The 22,015-nt window shown below is 37.2% G+C and overlaps 1 protein-coding gene across 2 annotated transcripts; it reads left to right on the top strand.

Annotated features, from left to right (window-relative positions):
* Nucleotides 1–707: 707 nt before the first annotated feature.
* LOC140935853 (uncharacterized) lies at nucleotides 708–20,008 on the top strand. Of its 2 annotated transcripts, none has more exons than XM_073385429.1 (3): nucleotides 708–829; nucleotides 18,084–18,352; nucleotides 18,844–20,008. In XM_073385429.1, the coding sequence occupies exons 1-3, from the start codon at nucleotides 762–764 to the stop codon at nucleotides 19,359–19,361; spliced, it is 855 nt and encodes a 284-aa protein (XP_073241530.1). In that variant the 5' UTR covers nucleotides 708–761; the 3' UTR covers nucleotides 19,362–20,008. The 2 variants fall into 2 exon arrangements, with proteins under 2 accessions (XP_073241530.1, XP_073241531.1); XM_073385430.1 differs by lacking the exon at nucleotides 708–829 and adding an exon at nucleotides 12,308–12,467 and having other exon boundaries at nucleotides 18,844–20,007.
* Nucleotides 20,009–22,015: the final 2,007 nt, after the last annotated feature.

Here is a 22,015-nt window from a genome sequence, read left to right as displayed (position 1 = left end):
GTTTTGCAGTGCTTACCGAAATCATTTAATTCAGTTAAATGTTTTTCTAACAAGTGACGAATCACAGAAAATCAAGCGCGTCGGTCTTAGTTAATGAATCCACCAAATTGCGAAGACTATTACATCATGCTGGCTGAAATGATAGACCATAAAGGAAAATGGCTTATGATAAGACAAGGTTTTAGAGCAATTTAGATTAATAAGGCCAGAGGCGTGTTCCCCTTTAAACTACACGGAATTGGAAGTAACTATCCACAATCCTTTCTGTTAAGCCTCTATTAAGGGAGTGGGGGAGGGGGGGGGGGGGGGGGCGTAGGGAGGAACTCCGCGAGTTTTATTTGGGGAGGCTCCACCCCGAAGCCCAAACCCTTACCCTTTTATATACCATTTTTAACAGAAAAGTAGCCCTTTCGATTGCCTTAACTTCTATTGACAAATGGTATCGCTTTCACATGCCTAGTTTAGAAAAAATCTGCCAACCATAAAGTTTTCTTGTCTTTTTCCGAGACACAAGATGTATCTATTTGTCGTTTTAGGTCCTTTTAGATACTTGAACTAGTGCCCCTTTGCGGAGCCTCCTTGTATATGCCATTACAGTTTCCTAATGAATGTCACGCCGTAGTCATTAACGTGGTCTTAAGTCCCCTGGAGAGACCCATGGGCAACCCATGATACCGCAAAAGCTTTGAAGTCCCGGCCGAGTTATAATTGCTGCCGGATAAGGACGTGCCTGTATCAAAATTCTCATTTCAGTCGCTCAGATGATGGCTACCAACTTGATACCGAGATGTAGAAAGAAAGATGATTTTCACACATTTCATACTCAACGGTGAGTTTTAAAGTTGGTCCCCTTTCGAGCATTGTTCAGTTTTGATCAGTGCAAGTGATGTTCAGTGATTACTGAAAAGAAGGAAAAGCTAAGGTGTTCCGATACTAGCTGATCTATAACTCGCTATGTATGTCGGCCTTTAAAAAAGGCATAAAGTGTATTGGGCATCTGAACTGCGATGCACTGTCTGTGATTAAGTAGTTCACAGACACTGTATGCAAACGGTTATTCATGCATCATTGTGAACAATAACAAATTTTTGGCACTGTAAGTGTTAGAAGGTTCTTTGAATCATTCTATCCGTCCACTCGTTAATGACTTCAATTGCATAAGATGCAGTTATTGTCGGTGTTTCGTTTGTGTTCTTCGCTCATGGAAATCCTTATTTTTCCATGTAACGAGCTCCTTTTGTGTTGTCTCTCGCAGGTATTTTTTTATAACTAAAATTGTGAAGCCGCGACCCTCCTTGGCTTGTTCTCCAGTGTTTGGTAAATGTTAACAAGTCATGCATACATCATCTATACTTTCTTTGGATTTGTTTACTTTGCTGTGCTTATAAGAATAGATTTTTTATTCTCTCTCGGGAGATTTTTCAACGGTCACAATTATGAAGTTGTAACTCACCTAGGCTTATTCGCTTGATACTTACTTGCTAAAGGTCAATAAGTCAGGCATACATAGTCTTCTTTGTCTGGATTTGTTTCCTTTGGTGTTGCTTATTTACATAAATAGTATATTTTGCATATGCATTGAATAAGAAAGCCCCTGCCAGGATTTCCGCTTGATTCCTTAGGTTCTATCTTACAAATCAGCCGGGGAAATCGCATCAGAGGCAGATAAGATTTATTTTCAGTCTGTTTAATTCTTGGCTCCGGCTTTTTTGGTCCTAAGGGGTCCTTTCCTGGAGTACTTTCAGATGAAATTAGATGTGTTTAATAGCAGTGTTCAAATAACATATGTGATACTTTTGTCGACAAAAGTATTGTGATCACTGTTATTTTTTGCAGAACGCTAATTCGTATATAGCCTCCCAATTTGAAACTTACAAACAATGTTCCTCGCATTTTAAATCCAGTTCGAGTTCTTCAGTCTTTGTGGCTATAAGTACAACTCACTCTCCATTACATGGATTACGAAAAAAATAGTTTTCATCGACTCTCATAATGGCCCATGTTATCTTTCGTTCAGTCTTAATTCTCGTTGATTGATGCGACTGATTGAGGGCTATTACCTTGCTAAATGGTGTTTTTCAAGGATGAAGTTTCGTCGTTAAATCGGCATGTCTTTGGCGGTTTCCTGAAATTAAGTGTAAAATACTAGCAATTAATTCGATGAAAGACATAATGGTCTACCTGGTAGGTTAATTAGCTACCGAACAACACGACATTTTGCCGACAAAACCTGAAAACTATAACTGCATACTTTTAGCTCCCTCGGTGCGGAGGAAGGAGTGTGTCTGGCTTGGGACCATTTTAGAGGCAGTGAAGGGTGAGAACTGAGCTGAAGTCAATTTTCATGGTTGCTTTGGAAATACAATTGAGGAAATACAGTAATCTAACAAGCAGCCAGCGAAAACAGCCGTCTCTCCTCGCTCCTCGCCGCTGGAGACGTTTCGCGAGCAGGAATCGAACGTCTGCGACTCAGAGACAGAAATTCCATACTAATGACGTAAATCAATGTTTACATAACAAAATCCGGTAGTCATGGGGTTTCAAATGCAACTTTGTTCAATTATACGTTTCTCCTGGTCGATTTTGGTAAAGTGTTGTGTTCATCTGCGAACAAGCTCCAGCAAAACTCAAATACTTCTTCTAGAGAAGAATATATTCCACAAATATTGACTGTTTTGTTATCATTGCGTTTACATTTGACCTTTGTAGCCTTTTGTCTTTTGTCTGTCGTTCGTAAACAATAGCTAAAACAATGTAACTACGCTGTTGTCCAATCAGCGCTTATGACCGGATTCCGAACAGATTTTACGTCATCAGTATGGAATTTCTGTCGCTCCTCCTCGCGAAACGTCCCCAGCCGCGATGAGGGAGGAGAAACGGTTATTTTTGCAGGCTATCGAACAAGGATTTGAACGGTAAAGAATTGAAGGGCGGCTTGAGCGTTACTCACTAATTCCTTTCGTTTCGTTTTTGTTTCCGCGAAGGGCTATTACCACTAGCCTTCGAAAACAGCCCTCTCTCTTCGCTTCTGGCCTCGTTTTCCCTCCTGGCGAAACTTCTCTTTGCGGCGAGGAGGGAGGAGAGACTGCGGCTGTTTTCGCAGGCTATTTTTCCACCAGCGTGAACGGAAATCTTTTGGAAACACTGCCAGTGTTTAGTCAGCGTTTTTTATGTTAAATGCAAAGATTCTTCTCACAATCATCTCGCCATTTCGTAAGCTTTAGAAAGGAGTATGTCGTTTTCTGCTTTAATTTGATTTCCTTGTTACCAGAGACATGCCTGACGTTATTCATTGACAATCATTTTATCTTATAAAAGCGCCTTGCTTATTCGCGGATTTTTCATTTGCTTGTTTTTTTCCAAGTGCTGAGAGCCGAACAGCATCGTCGTCTGCTTGCCTAATATCGGTAGTGTGAAAGGTTACTTAGATTAAATATGCAAACTCCCTTAATGAGGATACTCAATACGATTCAGTTTCAACTCGCCTGAAGATCCAGAAGATCTCTATACGGTTACCGTCAGCTTAACAAATACCACTTGTTAGCCGAGATTGAGGTCATTACAGTTATAACAGGAAATTCTCAGACCTAGGCCTCTATGTATTGACCTGGCGATAGCGCGGTCAATATGTCAAGGCCGAGTTGTACTCTTGTGACACTGGTCAGCGGATACCTTTTTTGACAGCTCTCAATTAACATAGACGTCCACTATCAAGTCAAACACAGACTGTGTATACCTTGGACATCTAGCTAGTAATGGCCGGTCATCACAAGAAAATGTTGCCCGCTTAGCAGCCAATCAGAGCGAGCGTACCATTGTAGTCATGTGATAATAATATTATCTTATTATTCATTCAAAATATTTATCCGTTGCTGATTGGCTAAAATTCCGCGCATAATCAGGTATACTGTCGACCAAATTTGGAAAAATTTTCCGATGTGTGAAAAATGACGTCAATTGTGTAGCATAATTGCCAGAAAACTGAACAGTTAACCAAGAAGACCCGGGAACGAGGTTGAGTTGTTTTGGCAGTGAGTACAAAATGGCGGAACATTTCACTCGTTTCACGAGGAAGAAATAGGCGAACTATTGGCTAAAAACATAGCAAGAACAGCAAGGAGCCAACACGAAGGATGACATCTGCTGTTTGGGGAATATTTACAGTACTGAACAACCCTTTATCTCCTAAACGAGGCGATAAACAGACAATTGAAGATGAACTTAACATCGATGGAGGTAAGCATGTTTTAGTTTGTTTTTAAAGTAGAAGCGATTTTGAATGAGTAATAAATCAATTATTGAATTCGGCTTTCGCATCATCTGAACAATTATGATGATCTCAGAGGGTGTTATCCCCCGATAACACCCTCCATCTCCTTATAATTCTCCAGCTGATACTCAGCCTCATCCAATAATTGTTAATAATTTTATATGATGAGAAAATATCACCCGTCATGTAATAGAAATGTGTAAATTCAAAAATGTATCCTAAGAGACTTCAGTCCTTTTAAGAGTAAAACCTAGCAGCAAATTGTTTGGCATTTTTAGGCTAATTATTATTAATAACTAGTGAAGTAACAAAGGTTCAAGTCTCAGTATTTCACGATTGCACAACTTTCCACCAATTGACCAATCAAAACCAATGTTGACTTTCTTACACACCAGTTATCTCGCGTTTGGTGCGCATGCTCTGACTACATTCTTTTGGTGCAAGATCTGATTGGCTCACGTACGCGTGTGCTTTGATTGGTCAAATAATAAGTTAGGTTTTGGTTTGAAACTACAATAGTTCATACAGTTTACAAGTTACTTTCTCTTTATACTAATCATATCATAGGAAATCTTCCAAAGCAAACAAAGCTCTGGTCAAGAGAAAGTAAGGACTGCAGCTGTAAGAGCTATTTACTGTTCCTTTACCGCGAAAAGACAATCAACAACAACAAATTGAGATTAGACAACATCATCTGCCCAGAAAATAACCATTCCTAAGAAGATAAATAAAGCTTTGATGCTTTAACCGGGAAAGTAGTAGATTCGTTCCAGTTTACCATCTTATATTATACACTTAATGTCAGATCCCGAGGGAAACAGTTAGTTTTGTTTTCCCAAGAGTCCTGATGTTTCTAGACTTTCACTTCAACAGCAACAAAAGAATAACCGGAGCGAACCAAAACAGTCGACTCGGTACTTATAACAACACAAATTTAATTCCCAAAACCACTGAATGAATGATTTACAAACAAAAGCACTTTCCTCATATTATCTGCATCTTTTTCCTCCACTAGCTGCTGTTTTTCTTCTGGGAACTTCTGGGATAACTTTAAAAATCGTTGCTTTTTAGCGTGAGGCTTCGTTTTTGTGTTGTTGTGTTCATTCACGAAAAAGAAAACTGGCTGGACCTGGCGGTGTTTTTCCCGCCTTCTGTCACACCACTTTCCACCATGTTTTGATCACGTGCTGCAATGTATCCCGAGCGGGATACATTGTTTAATGTATCACGATCGGGATACATTTGATTTTAGTCAAGGCCACGTGACTAAGAATCAACCAATGGCAGTCCCTGTTTAGTTGAGTGAAAGTCTAGGAATATAACAATTGGGGATATTCAACATGTCACGAGTTAAGAGAGGCCCGACGATACAAGCCAGTCAGATTTTGCTTTTAAACCCTACCAGGCAGGCATGGTTTTTAGTGGTTTAAGGCTGCAGTAATAGTGCAAAGCTACCACTTTGTTTTAGATTGTTCCAGAGACGAATGTTGAATTTTCTGTAGAAATAGTGTTGTCGTTTTCACATTTATATTTTCGTAGCCATTCCTATTATTGCTTGTCTTGTACAGAAAACTGCTAACACTTATTTTAAAGTGCAGTTTTCGAATACCGCCTGCGCATGGAAACACTGATGATAAAACAATTCCCTTAAAGCGATACCGTGATGAGGGTCAAATGTAATATTACTTTAGTTTTGAAATAACTTTTTACTTAGTTTCCAATATACTGGCCCTTACAGGGCATATAAATCTCCAACACAACACTGCAGACAACGGATCTTTCGAACTTGTCAGGCTAATGTTTAACTCAGTAATATTGGATAAATGCCTAATAATAATAATAATAATAATAATAATAATAATAATAATAATAATGTGATAACCTTTTTAACGCAAAGAGTGGAGAAAAGTCACGGAAAAAATAATTTAAAGTAAACGTAACTGTAAGCCTTCTCTCTTCTTCAGTCTTAATCGAATGAGAAGCAAGATATTAGGAATAAGCAGTTTGTATAAACTTTTGTCCAACAAGATCTGAAAATCTGTCATTTATAATTTTGAACCGCAAGAAAGTCAATGATTCATTTATTATTTAGCAGCACCAATGTTCTTGTATTTGTTCTGCCCGTTCAGTGGCCCTCTTTTTAAATCTTTGATAACGCATCCACTTTCGACCGGAAATCAAAGTTTTTAATGACGTGGTTATCACAGAATAACTACAAGCAAAAGGCATTTCTATTGAAATTTATATGTTTCATCTGACACTACTATCAAATTGTGATCACTTGAAGTATGCTCCAAAAAGGATAAATTTACGATAATCGCATCAAACGTTAGGCGCAATTGTTCCAGTCTTCTCTTTAAAGGGGCGTTGAACAGAATACCGAAAAACGCTTTTTCGCAAATTTGGCTTTCGCGACTAAATACGCCAGTCTGAGGACCGTTTATGATTTTCAATTTTGTAATCGTATTCTCTTAAAAGAAAAATTGCCTTTTATCACTTTTGTATTGCGGCAAATATATAATTAAAAATTGCTTTTGTAAGATTATTGTTAAAACGTGTTTCTCGCGTTAACCAAGGTAGGGAAATTACAATTACTAGAATAATGCTTTCGTTTGTACATCATAATGAGCTTTTCAAAAGAAAAAGCAAGTTACGGGTTAAGTAAGAGGACGTTCGAGGCAGCAGCGACATAGATAGAAATCGACAACATGCGGCTTTGCTGAAAGACCTGCAGCTGAATGCCTGCTTATCAAACTGAATTTTCACAATAGCCAAGTTAAAATCATCAGTGATAATTTATCTAAGTTTTGACGTGTTTCTCCAGGCTTCCGGAGCATAAATGGAATTGAGTTTTAATGCCCTTTGTTGCCTTTTGTCTCTATCTCTTCAGTTTGAACTTGACGTCGGCTAAAGTTGCCAGTTGTCGCCCTAACTTCCCGTCAACGCAATCCATTAGCAAAAACGCTTGAAAATCACGGACTGAAATCATCAGCGCCGGCGATTATAAGTATTTTGTTCTCCTATTTAATGAAAGTAAATGTTTCTTCAATTTGCGCATAATTTGAAGTATTCCCAGCATTAAAATATAATGTGGATGGCAAATATTGTTATCTGTTTTATTTACAAGAGAATTTTTAAAAGCACATGTTTTATAAGCGAAAAATATTGACGATAAATTCAAAGAAATCTCAGCATGAATTAAAGTTTGGTTTCTCATAAGTTTAATAACTTCTTCTGAACAAAAGCATTTAGAAATCGACCTCGGAAATAACGCCTTTAATATCCTCTGACGACTGCGCAAACTGCTGGATATCGGTGGATGACATAAGTTTTCCTTCTAGGAAGCCTAAATAAAAAGAGCAGAAATCTAATAACTTTATCTGAACAAGGCAATTTAAGGATGTACTCTTTTTGATTTCACCATTTATTTATTTGAGTTCCGGTTTTCATGCAGAAAATTAAATGAAGCGATAAGTAAACCGAAATTTTCCTTTGTAATTGAGATAAGCTTTCAGAAAACTTCAGCCCCGCTCCGTTGAATGGCTAGTCCTCGGATGAGACAATTTTTTTTAATTGAAGTAGATTCGATTAGCAGCTCTAGGCGTAACGATGTTTACTAGTGTTTCTTTCAAAGATTTTAAATTAATCATCACCTATACTTTACCCATGTTTAATTTAAAGAATAAAAAACTGAGAAATAAACTACAACATTATTTATCATAGTATTACAAGAAGAAAATAAAAGAAATCCTATCCTTCTACGACGTAAGAAAAAAGTCACGGAATTAAAGTTATTTCCAGCGGTAACCGGATACTAATTTCATTTTATTACTTCATCGCAAAAGACAATAACTTAAAGTTTAAATGGTCGATTATGATGCCATGTGATGGCAAATAGGTAAGACTTGAGATTTTGTGAGCTCGAGACCACTTGATAGTAGCCTATTTCAGTTTTCAAAATGCAAAACCAAAAACCATCCTCAGTTGAAAGATCTTAGGGAAAAGAACAAATAAAACAAAACCAATTATCACCCCTTATGAAAGCTAATAATTAACATTGTACATTTCTCTGGCAATACGTCAGTTTGTTTGCTATTTTTAAACAAGATATATACTTTTCTCATATATTTGTTAGGATTCGCTTGGTTAAACCGCGCTGACTGTAACATCTAAGAAAGTTAACTGTTTTCTTTAACTGAGAAATATCTGCACTTTGCGCTTGGTGGAAGTCAGTATTAATGGTAGAAAATGGTTGTAATTTTCACGCTGAAGAAAAAAAAAACAAAATTATAATCAAAGATTAATCATTTGCTCTGATCATTTTGATAGTGTCCATTCTTTTAAAAATCAGAAAGGAAATGTTTGAATTTACCACAAAACACGGGTTTTCTTTTATTTGAAGGTAACCGCAATGTTGCGGTTGATAAGTCAGACAACTGAGTTCCAGTCAAGTTCAACTTTTCCTGAAGATGATGACCTTGGAGTGAAATAGTTCAAGGGAATATCTCCACTGCGTTTTGCGCCGAGCAAAGTAAACCAATTCCTTAGTTATCATGTAGGGGTTACCGAAAAGGAGAAATTTACCTGTGTTGTTCTGTTTAACAGCTGAAATCTTCTTCAATTCTTCGTCCGGTCCCCAGTGTGATGCTAGTGGAACTGATCATCATTTTGTATACCCAACGATGAACTTGCCTGCCCGCTCTCTGCTCGTAACCATCACCTGTCAAACTGCACGACGGAGTAGAGCCTGTCTTATCACTGCTTATAACGAGCCAAGTTCATTTTCCCTTTTTGCGGTTAAACTCAACGACTAAACAATGCAGCAGGGATGATAAATCTGTCTGCTTTTACACTTTATACCTAGCCAGCTCGTCTCTCTGAACAATTATTAATTACGACTTAGAATGTGGCTGGAGATGTTCACTTCTTATACTCGATTAATCCACCTTTTTATAAGAAATGGTCAACATTATCTGTGAATTTCTGCTGACGTTTCAGTTGGGAGGAGATAAATGAAAGAAAAGCAAAGCCAAGAAAAATAAACTCACCATAAAGGAATTTCAGAGGAAAATTACCACCAGTGCGTGACAGAGTGCCGGGATAAATTAAAATCAAAATGGACGTTCGATCTTCTACACGCCCGTAAGGCATGAACTTGATTGAGAATCAGTTATCGATTTATTACTACCATTTGCCAATTCAACTAACTCCTAGTACATTAAAAATATTGAAAACAGAGTTATGGCCAAAGCTAGTCAGGTAGTGCTAATCCCGGAAATTAAAATTTGCCCAGAAGCTAGGGAAATGACTAAACGCCTGAAAGGAATTTTTAACGTTAAGAAGCCTTAGTTTACTTAAATTTTAACGAAAGAGGTCGTAGGCTGATAAGATTTTGTATCTGCCCATTTTCATTTAAAAGCAAAACTTTTGTAGCTCCAAGCTTGAAAATTGCAACAGTAAAAATGCACTTTTGGTGGTATTTTCAACCATCGCCCCCTTGCCCTCTTCAACGGTCCTTTGACATGACTTGCAGTGCTGTGAAGTGGCAACAAAAAATCTCTAGATCTCTTTTTAAATATTGTTCTTCCTCTCAGAGCAGAGATTGAGACAGCTAAAAGAAAAAACAAAACAAAAACAAATGAATTCCCTGTTTTTGACGCAACTTGATGGGCAGAGCCAAACCCACAGAATCAGAGCAAATGCTCGCCGATTGGATCTATATCTGAGAAATAAAATGTCTGATAGATCATTCTACAAAAGATTACTTGTTTTCCCAACAAATCAAACAGAGGGCGAATTTAGCCATCATTAGTTTTTCATGGATTTTCAAAAGTCAAGAACGTTAGAAAACTAACATAAAAAAAATTTTAATCATTCTAGTTCATTGTTGGACTTGAACTGAAGGAGAAAGTGACGCTTTGACAAGGGAAAAAATTAGGGCTGATCTGAGGGTTTTTATTGACCCGGTGAGAATTATACGTGAACGTTCGTTTTCACCAAAAGAAAACTAAATTGTATTTACAGTACACGATAAAATAACCTAGTCTTAATTAGTAATTAACTTCCACTGATACGGGGGATGGTTCAATTCTGAATCAGTTTTTTTTTACTTTACGCGTACGAGGGGAATCAATTGTAATTTCAACTCTCTTAATTAATTAGCAAAAGAACTGATTCTCACAAAATTAGCTTGGTGATAGTTCAAGATTATTTGCACTATTTGACTCAAATTTTAATATTGTCCACTTGCTTCGATCTCGAAATGATTAGAAGGAAAAAAATGATTCAAACAAGCACGACCATTCAAAACTTTTCTCACATTCCGACCACTTCGAAAGTAGTATTTTAATAGTTTTCGTATGGTGGTGAAAATCTTTGTCAGAGGAACAGAATGTGATTTTAAAAAAATGTGTGGCAATGTGGGGAGGCGTTTCTAAAATGCCAGGAAATGTAAAATTTGAGTTCACTTATGTACCGCATCTGTACGAAACAAATCCATTTACGTTAAAATGTTTGCTGATTTAATTTATATGTTATTGTTCGTTTTAAGTAAATTCACTGTTATCTATCTCTAAAATGTTCAGATGCCTAAGAGCAATAGAATTCGTCTCTACCGGTTTTCTTAGTGTACAACTTTGCAAAATAATTTTTATTTTCCTCGCCACTGACCGACGATTGGTGTTAAAGATACAGCATACGTTAGGTATATCATCATGGACGGAAGCGAGAACCGCTCTACTTTCGAGCTGAGGCCATGGGTTTAATTTTAATCGATTTGTAATCGTTCAATTCACAGTTTGAGGTGATAAAGTTCTTTCAAGTACAAGTTGTGACAGAAATACGAATGCCTACGATTTAGAGGAAATCAATTAAGATTTTATAGATTTAGGTTTATAATCTATCCGATTATTGACACAGAAAGATTCACAGTTTTATAACTAAATTTTTACCACGGGTAAACAACGATGAAGTAAACCAAGTAAAATTTTTCGGTATTTTATCTGTGTTTTGAGTTGGCTTCTTCGTCTGAGAAGACAGGTTTGTCTTCGTAATTGGGGGTTTTATTTTTGTATGAAAGCGGACTACAACAAATGGTCTCTGATATCAACTTTTAGGCATATTGGTTTATAACCTGACCGATAAACAACATGAGGTTGGAATCAATGGCAGATGCAAAATGCTTTTAGCAAACTTTTGGGATTCTCCATTATCTAACAGAAGTCACGATTCACTATAATAAACAAAGCCGACGAAATAACCATAGTCATCACAGAAATCATTCTGAAAACATCGCCTTATCTAACAGAAGAATCACATTTAACAATGGGTACAACCCATATTAGTTATATTTCTATGCTATTACATCTATTATTTAAACTTGCCACGAAAATATTATTAATTTATTTGGGAAGGAATTCAATGTCGCAGACCCAAATTTTCAAATGAAAGGCGTAATTTTCAAGGTTTTCAGCAGGCCCTTTGAAAATTTCCGTTTGGCGGGGCTTACAGTTGATAGAATTCTAAGTTAGAGTGGAAAGTAATCAAAAGTAAATGATTCATTAGAACAGAAAGAAAATTAAACACGAGGGCTTCATTTAAGAGGATATATGATTAGGACTTTAACATCGACTTGTTTTGAGAAGCCTGTTATTGAACTACAATAACACGTTCAATATCTGAAAGGCAAACAAAAGTCAATATCAATGGCTTTGAGCTTTGCATAAAACATTTAAAGGAAGCTTAGTGTTCGATAAATCAAATTAAAGATACCGGAATTCACAATAACGCACGCTTAAAGGTACTTCTATTGAATAATCGAGTTTTCTTTAAGGGAACATTTGTCTAAATAAGGATGTACTAATGAAAAGCTTTTGTTGTATTGACAATGTAATAAGCTTCTGATGGAGAGTAGTCTCTACATGAGATGGATTATTAAGTATGTTATCAACTCGCCTATATTAACTACCATTTGGCGGCCGGCTTTTCAAAAAGCCCTAAAAACAAAACTAGGAAATAAAGGTTAGATCCGAGTAGGACAGAGGGCTTTTTGGACAATACCTGTCATGGTATAAAATAGCGACACAACTTTGTGGGAGGCAAAGTGTGTGAGGACGTTGAGGGTTGATACACGTAAAAATTGATCTTCTTCAACCTTAGAAAATTTCTTTTCGAAGGCGAACATGGAGAATACATCCAGGTAATTTTTACTTATATCCCTCTGCCTTTCCACAATCAACGAAGGCTAGCGCTAAGAATGGATCCTAGTTTACTTGTCATTATACGTAATGAAGTTAGTCGTTCAGTACGTAATTGCAACTGTTAGTGTTGAAGATTATAAATCTGTGTGTACGCAATTTGTGCTTTTTTCTTTTGGAAAATGTTATTGTTAATAGCATACTTTTCTTAATTTGCTCCTTTTTCCTTGGGCTGCCCAGCAAATTGCACAGAAATTAACGATTTGTGTACCCTCCTTTACGTTAGACAACTCAGTATAAAACTCTTCAACCGAAGTGATAAAGGTCATGTTGGCTTCTACAGCTATAAACGCACGTCAGAGATAAATGTGGATGTAATGATTATTAAACATTATTATTATTTATTTATTTTATTATTCATTTGGGTTCTTTATCACTTTCTTTTAGTCTCTTAATGTCGCTGTTTAACTAAAAAAAACCCTTTTTTGATAAGAGAGCTGTTCTATTTTTTTTAGGTGTGGTTGCTTATTTAAGCCAACCGACTTTTTGTTTTTCTGGGTAAAGAATGACTTAATCTCATAGGAACCATTATTTTAATCCGAATTAACAATAATCCACAAAATAATTAAATTTTACAAAATCCTAACCCCTCTGTCATAAACTTGTCAACTCTCGTAAAATAAAAATCTTGACAAATTCTAAGACCATGCACAAGGCAGGCCTAGCCCGCAAGACCTTAATCCTAAAATTACTATAAATTGCAGCTTCGGGTAATTCATATTGTGGGGTAAACACATTTGACATTACCCTAGTCTTTGGATAAGGAATAGCACTTTAAGTACCCTAAACCGAGGATGCTGTAATGGCTGAATTGATATAGTTTGAGCTTTTTTGGCAGTATTTTCCCATGCTTTTATGTGTTTAAGTATTCTACCTGAAAAATAAGTTTGCGCATGCTACTATATTTTTTTTGTAAAGATTTGATACTCTCTTATAGTTTTACTAATTCCTATTTGTTTTGTACAAATTTAAAGTATTTTTGAAAAGGAACGGATCGAAAGGTAGAAGAGAAAATCGTTAAGGCAAAACAAAAAAATTTGTTCCTGCATAATATGTGTAGTTCTTCTAGCGTTTTCTCAGTTGCCAAAGCACAGAATTCTTTTTGTGCCATCTTAAGCTGGCTGTCGTTAAGCTAAAGCCGTACGTTGTACATGAACTAAATTAAAGCCCGCCAGTCTTTATCCATTTGTCACATCGCATTTAGATATCTAAAAACCCCATTTTAATTTTCGCCTATCTAAGAACTCACGTTGACAAAGGTGCGAGTCAGTTCGTCTTGTGTGAAGCCTCACCACTTTTCACCTTGGCCCTTATGACAAACGCTTGCGGAAACCCACATGTGAGAATTAATATATTTGGTTTGCGTTTTGAAAGCTTAGGAGAAGCTGAGAGGGGTTCCCCCCCCCCCCCCATTACAAACCTCATTGAACCCCTTTGTTTAATAGGCCACTTCCGAGTTCCAAAAACCCTCACTTTCAAAATGAGGCCAAGTGCACAACCTTTCTTGTGAAAATGAGTTTTATTTGCATGAGAATGAAAAGTTATTTCCATATCAAAGGCTGAGCACTTAACCTCGTTTTGACACAGAGACCCGGGGAAACTCGGAAATGGCTTATTGCTCCGTCTTCGTAGGAACCGATTATTTGACCTTTTAGGGGAGGGGGGTGGGGGTTTGGGGGGCAGGTTGTTGAAAATATTTTCCTAAGTTTTTGGTGTAAACATAAGACTACACGGAAGAATTTATTTGTTCCAAGGATATAGAGTCAAACCCCGCTTTGGGGTTTGTCTGTATATTTAGCCAAGCTACTTACCCCACTTACCCCACCCTCAAAAGTCGAATTGTCTAACACTTCTTTGACGAAGGTTGGGCTGGTGTGGGACACTGGAATGCACCTTAAGTGACGGTATCTTTGAAGAGGCCAATGCCATCTCGTGTTTTCATGTTGGAATCTCGTTCTGTTAACAATTGCTTGAGCAGTGTTCTGAAACCTTTGGGCGATGGATGCGGATTAAATTGGAAATGGCTTGTAATTAGAAATATAATATTTAGTTTTTTATTCATTTGTTCATATATTTTGAATACGTTCTTCCGCCGCTACCATGCCTTTAAAGTTTAACACTTCCTTTCTGGGACTCAAAAGCTCTCAAAAGAAATTTTTGAAGCCAAGTAGGAAGGATAAAAGGTATTCATTGAGACCACCAAGCAAAGCAAGAAAAAGCCGAGGGTTCTTATGACACTCAGAGCCCTGTTACATACAGCTATTTCGAGAAAGGTTGTCGGAAAAAATGTGCACGCGACAATCCCGAAAGGTAATATGGGATATGATCAATACACTGTTCCTGACGACTGTAGCTGTCGAACATACTTTTGTTGCTTTCCTTTAGCACTCGCAAACATATGTCAACCGCCTTAGCTATTTTTCCTTGGTTTTCTTCGTGAGATGACACTGAAGATGAAATGTGACTTGAAATATATGCAAAATATAATTTTAATAGCAATTTGGTTACATTGTAAGAGTATTTTTCTGTGTCCCCTTTAAACCTTTAAACGACTTTGAAAAGTGGTTCTGATGGATTCCAAATTTCGCTGTATTAAAAGGTGACCCGTCTTTTTAGAAGAAAAAAAAGCTGGGTGCTGGCAAAATGTTTTACTTTCAGCTGTGTAAATGATAACCAAGCTTTTTAGTTCTTTCCTTGTTTTCTGCCAAAAAGCCCAGTGTACTAAGTAAACCGGCGAACTCTGTGACTTAAGAGTGAATGGAGGCCTTGTGAGCTCTTATCTTTCGTTTACGTGTCACTAACAGCATTGGTTTTAGTTATGGCTCAAAATAATATTTAGCTATTTCCTACTGAGCGTAAACAAGGAAAGGAAATAAACATTCCAACCTTAAGAAATATGATGCAAAGCGTAACTTTTACAGACTAAAAAAACTTTGATGCGCTCGGGCGTGTGAATCCATCTGTTGACAACAAAGCAGCCCATGTGTGCTCTGTGAAACAATAAAACAGTGAAAAAACACATAGCGTAATTAAAGGTACACTGTCATCATTTTACAACAATATCCTCTCTGTAACGAAAACCTTTTTTGTTAAGTGTATTTGTTTACAATAAAATAGGATAATTGGTATTTTGAGTCTTCCTTGAACGTGTGTTTGCCTTGGGTATCCAATCAACGGTCGCGCATGGTCCAAACCTGTTGTTTCAGCTACATTCAAAACCCTGTTATTTTGCGATACCTCCTTCGTCATGTATCAATAACACCCGTATTATATTTTCTGGTTACTTAGGGGTAAATTAACCACTCTTGTTTTGATTCTTTTCTCATTTCACACGAAATTGTTTACTTTTTATAACCTCCAGCTGGCACGTTCAGGTTCGTGAACAAATCATAAACTTATTAAAAAGATAATCTTGGACAAATATTTGCAGGGTGAATTGGACCTGTAAGACTTGCTTGTTCTTATGATTATAAACAAATAACTCAAGGGATATTTGCATTAATATTCGTTTTTTGTACGACTTGTTTCATTTTCGTTCATGATTTTCAACCTAAGCGATGTGTGAAACCTTTGCGCCAACATCTGACTTTGGCGTTAATATAGTGTGGTCAACGTTGCTTTTTGTTACTGGTTTTTTTTCTTAATGATGTTCAATTTCCCTTGAGGCTAGCAAAGCGTTTTGCTTTGAGCCTTTCTTTGTTAATGATTTAATTTCCTGTGCTTGTCTTGGGATAATAACTTCATTGCAAGTGGCTCTTTTGTGAAGAACAATGCAAATCATTGAACCGGTTTCTACTCACATGGATTAATCGAAATTGTATAAAACTTAATAAAAGCAATTTGCAGTGTCATGTGTAACAGAAAAGCAACTTCTCTATTTCAATAATTATTTACAAGGCTATTAGATTACTAAATGACACTGTCTGCCCAAGCAAGCATTTAACGCCCTATTTATGTCAACCACACATCCAGATTTGCAAGGCCTTTAAAGTTGCCTACTGGAAAGCCACAATGGCGGTATTTATATAAGACATTCATAATATTTGAATTGTATAATGCTTTATTGTTTAAAAAAACTATTGAATTCTTGTGCGGTTTGAGTCACAGGCACCGACACGGGAAAGCTCATTAACGTCAAATATCAAAAACTAACAGTCCCGTTGTAGAGAGTGTGACACAAGGGGAAGGGAATATTTTTAGATATTATCTCCTCTGTGGTTCGCGGATTGTTCCTAATTGCTCCGGTTATTAGCGTTGTTGTTATCGTTGACCGCCTTATCGCGGACGAAAAAGCGTTCGGCAAATGGCAAGCCTAAACGATCATTTCAAAGAAAATTACACCGATAAGGTTCTGATACGTACTAATTAGTTAAAAAATCGCCAGTAAATAAACAGCGGCCTTTTAGTGTCGCACCTATCACAACCAACATCCTCTCAAAGCCTGGGTTTTTCTCTAAGAAAAATACTCAGTTTCTTGAAATGGAAAGTTAGTGGAAGCGAACGATGTTTTTTTCTCGTTACGGTTCTTAAAAATGTCTTAAGCGTATTTCTCAACGTATACTTGTTAACGATTGTTAAACAAATTTTACTAGAAGGTACTGTTACAGTGATTGCATCTCAATTAAGAAGTTTAATGTGTTTGTTTTTCTCTATCGACGTTCTTCGAAAACATCCAAGAAAGAGTGCAGTTTATCTTTTGTTAACAGCAGGCTATTTATAACGCAGCTTGGCTGAAAAAGTTGCAGTCTATTCTGTGTGTAATGATAAACAAGCAAAAATATTTATTTTTTAGGGTTTCTCAGTATTGCTTTCGGAGAAATCGGTGCATTTTCGGAAATTGGTCGCTTTCGAAGAAACTCACAAATCGAAGAAACAGAGCATATCATAGCCGGTCATTAGACTCGAACAGGATTTACTCGTAAGCAATTTATTGGCACGGAAATCTTTAAAAGACTTCCTTGATGAATTTAATTTTTTTGTCGGCAAGATCACAGCAGACCTTTTCGTGCGTCAGCCAATGCGTTACATAAACCAATGAATGCTAGCCTTTTTCAAGATGGGAGTCTTTGTTCGCTCGACCCCTCCTTGAGCTTAAATACGTTCCCTCGAATTTTTATTTTTTGGTTTTATGGTCATCAAAACTGCCTAAATTGGAGGAACGGTTTTATCTTTCACTACAACAATTATTTTAAAGTGGGGTTTTTTCTGCCTTAAGTGTGCATTAGGTGCTAATCGCTATAACAACTCATCACCACTTGACGCTGTCAAATCATTCATTTAATTTGGATGACAATTATGCGTGCACACAGCAATCAAAACAAGCTCGTCTACCGACAGTGACTTCTATTGTACCGCCACACACTACTTAACTTATGTATAGACACCGACTTTAGTCCACCCCCAACAGGATAAGGCAAAAGGTTTCGTAACTCCGTGAATGCGCGCTGGAAGCGACAGGGTGCAAAACACTTTCGCCGTGCATTGTTAAGACACTGAGCAGTAGATAACACCATGCAAGGCAATGATCGCTTTTCTATCGACTCTCTTATTGACAACAGGCGTAGAGGAAGTGTAACCAGCGTTGATGGCGGTGATGCACAAGAACTTTCAGGAGCAGAGGATGAGTTGCTGCAAGAATCAAGACACGCAGTTACATCATTTAGTGTCAAAGACATTTTGGATCCACACAAGTTTAACAACCTAAAGAGGCGAACAAGTGAAAGCGACTCAGAAACTGAAAGCCTTAGCAGAGAGGAATCGAGAAATAATTCTCCGTGGCACCCATGGATGGCTTCGACGCGATTTAACCGAGCACAAAAGACGATTGGTAAGAATGCTCATCAATTCTAAACGTACGTCTCATCACTCCGGCTGTTTAATTAACGTTAAAATTCAATCTACTGGGCATGGTATCAACATTTTCCTACTTTTATTGGAACAGTTTTACTTTAATTCTATCATACTATGTAACACGCTAAAAATCAATTAAAGATAAAGCGTAAATTTCTCCTTTACATTAATTTATTAGTTACTCGCTCTGAGATTGCATTTAGCGCAGCCGTTCAGCTTAAAAACCATTTAAAGCAACGCGTAAATCACTGTAAAATGTCTTAAGAAAAATCATTGTACTACTGCGATTCCACCGTTTAACCAACTAATTTGCCGTTGATAAATGTAATTTCGCCAGGCGGCGTAGCGGTGTCTCTTAAATCATGAATTAACCTGTTTATTGAATTATGTCTGTTAATCTAAAATACCGAAGAAGTTCTGATTTTAGGAGCTCTTTTAAATATTTACCTTCTTATTATGTTCGCACAGAAACTGAAAAATGCCTGGAAAAAGAGAAAAGTGCTCAGGAATCGTCAAATATTCAAGAGAATGAAGAAACTAAATCTACTTCACTGAGCTCTAAATCAAAGCGAAAGCGTGGCGGCTCTGAACGTTCAAAGGAGGGAAAACCCAGACGAGCAAGAACTGCGTTCACGTATGAACAACTGGTCGCGTTAGAAAACAAGTTTAAGAGTACTAGATACCTATCAGTTTGCGAGAGACTTAACTTGGCCTTATCGCTGAGTCTAACAGAAACACAGGTGAAAATTTGGTTTCAAAATCGACGCACTAAATGGAAGAAACAAAATCCTGGCGTCGATGTGACCGCCCCACCGCGGCCGACTACTCTGCCGCACGCAGCTTCTCTGGCAGGTTACAGCGCAGGGATTTTGTGCACATCGCAGTGTCCTACTCAAATGCATCACTTTTCACACTACCCAAGCCCAGCAACAGGACATGCCCTACCCTGTATAATCCGACCACATCCAACCTATGGACACATCTAACTGGAGTTTAATTAAAGACATATAGCTATTCCTTCTTTGGTCGCCGAGATCGATGCAAGCTTCTTGCAGAGGATAAGCCCTCACAGGAATCAAAATGTAACTATTTAAGATGTGCTATAATATTTTAATTGAAGGTTATCGGCCACACAACTGCGGCTTATTGTACTATGCTTCCGTCCCGGACTTCTTTTCCTATTAGCCCCTACGGCTGTCGAGGTAAAAAAAAAATAGTATCCTGATGGGTAATGTAACGATTTATCAATCGAACAATGAAGCTCGGAAACTGCCAAATTGCAGGCCATTTCCTCGAATATTTTGTCGCCATAAAATAGATATATCCCTAGATTGGAACTAAGTTCGCGCACTTTTTTTTTGCATAGGTTTGGTCAGTCAATTAAAATAGATCTTTTACTTTAAAACGCTGCTTCAGTTTTGTTTAGTAGGCAGGAATACGGCTTGCTTTTCGCAATGGGCGCACGGCGTAAACGAGAAAGTTATGGAAATAATAATAATATGTTTAAGATTTATAACTGTAAATACTGTATAAAACCTAATGTATAACAATGTCAGTCGAGAAAGTTTGTCAATGATATCAATAAAATTGCAATAAATTCTTTTCTTTCTGTTCGGCTCAGGAACTGAACCTAAGTTGCAACTTTGAAAAGAAGTGTGTTAATGTAATTTCCAATCTCGCTGTAAGTGAGAGATAACAGAATAACATTTGTTTCTTTCAGCGTTGCCTCGTTTGATTTTTTTTTAAAATCGAGTTATCTGTGAATAGGAAATATGTATGTTGAGAAGAGATATTTGATTTTTTATTATTTTTGTTTGCGTTGCCAAGGTTGGGACTTAAAACAGCTAGTGACCAATCTAACCACGCAGTCCGCCTTCATTAAAGAAATCTACTTTTGCTTAGCTTTTCGTAGAATTATTGGTTCGTCAAACAAAGCTTTTGGTTATCCTGCCAAAAATCTGTTTTGCTAATTGGTAAAAAGGCTTCTTTGAATGAAGGAAAGACCACCTCTTTTGTAGATTTATTACGCTCTAATTTTGCCATGTTGTTAGTAAACTGACGGACTCATCAGCCCCAATTTTCCTTTTTTCTTTTTACAATAAGATTTTAAATTCTCAACAAATATTGAATTTAAAGCAATTTCCTGATGTCGGCTTTGTTTGAGCCAGCGGAAAAGCCTACATTATAGGAAATAGTCTTACATGGACACCTGGTCTCTCGTTACACAAAATAGTCTTAGTTTTCAAAGCAAGACCTTGAACTTCCAAGAATTGCCTCATTTCGATATTTCCAAAACATTTTCTTAAAAGGCGTTTTGGGAATTTCTGTTTTCAAATAATATGTTCGTTCTGAAGCCTGCTCCTTAAATTTATCCCACAATATTCGAGATTCACTACTCGTCAACATTCCTGATATGCTAATCGTGTCAAATTGAACTGTTAGTTATTATGAACACTCTATCGTTTTATGTGACCAAAGACTCGGTTATCATTAATGATTGTTTGCTTTTATCAGAGGGCCCTACAATTTTATATTGATGTAAGATAAAAATAGTTTTCTGTTTACCAAAGCAAAATTATATAATGATCCTAAATATATTATTTAGCAGATGTTTGATTGCGTCTTCAAATCTAGCAATTGGACAAATTACCTGAATTAAAATGTCTGTCGAAAAGCTTCAGCCCGCTGAATTATCGTCCTAAACGACGTTACGGTTAGCCAATTCAGCTTCATATGCATGGAGATGTCTCTCTAGTGTCACAACGTTGTGATTATAGAATTTCTTGATTTGCTTTATGATTGTCCTTGAAAAATTTGTTGACCTCAAAAGCGCATGTCGACGAAGTGAACAATTTTACTGTCAGTTCTTTGTTTTGCGCTATCTGGGTTCAATTCACGCCGAATAAAAATAAGTCTTTTACATGATAGTAGCGATAGTATCATTTAAAAGAGATATCAATGAAATTTAGTTAACTATAGGAAATGATTACAGGGAGTGCAGTTTGTGGGTTTATATCTTTGGACAGTTGTTTTGTGCCTGCTTCAGTTTGCAGTCGACGCCTCAGTGGTATGATCAAGAAAACTTGCGCTAACACTCTTCACACTTTTTGAATTGACTCGTTGGTGGCTAAATAAGAAGCGCCGAATTCTAAAGAAAACTAGAAGACGGAAACCACCAGTCAAGATGTTATCTTGAAAGCCTGAAGCAAAGACGCACACACCTAGTGGTCTAAACAGCCGGCAAACGTGGCGCCGAAGGAGGCGTTGTTTTAGTGATTGTTAAAATTATTTGACATTCATGGGGAAAAAAAGACTGATGGAGGTACGTCTTTTATTTGTCTTTGCCATTCAACAAGGTTCAACATACTCACTGATCATTGGTTTGTTCTTGAACAGTGAGAGTTGTTTATTTTCTACTGGTGAAAGAAAAACTGCGGCCAAACAACGTTGAATGTCTTTCTGATGTTTCTCGAAATCTCATGTGAGTACTGCATGTATGGTGTCATCTTGGAGGGGTTGTCCTGACTTTGACGGGCGTTCAACTCAGTGACCGAAGTACGTACTGGGTCCGGCGTAGTTTTTGCGTATCCTCAAACTTGAAGCAGTACTTACCAAAATGAATAAATACCTTACGATTGAG

This window comes from Porites lutea, chromosome 4 (assembly GCF_958299795.1).
Source record: "Porites lutea chromosome 4, jaPorLute2.1, whole genome shotgun sequence".
In the NCBI taxonomy this organism is placed as follows: domain Eukaryota; kingdom Metazoa; phylum Cnidaria; class Anthozoa; order Scleractinia; family Poritidae; genus Porites; species Porites lutea.
Note: the sequence above shows the minus strand (reverse complement) of the source record. Positions and strands in the feature narration are given on the sequence as shown.

What these genes read in the sequence shown, in the direction of transcription:
- LOC140935853 (XM_073385429.1), top strand. Translation starts at nt 762, where the DNA reads ATGATGGCTACCAACTTGATACCGAGATGTAGAAAGAAAGATGATTTT. An exon ending in CACACATTTCATACTCAACG is followed by an intron (nt 830 to 18,083) that starts GTGAGTTTTAAA and finishes TATTGACAACAG; the next exon opens with GCGTAGAGGAAGTGTAACCA. An exon ending in CCGAGCACAAAAGACGATTG is followed by an intron (nt 18,353 to 18,843) that starts GTAAGAATGCTC and finishes ATGTTCGCACAG; the next exon opens with AAACTGAAAAATGCCTGGAA.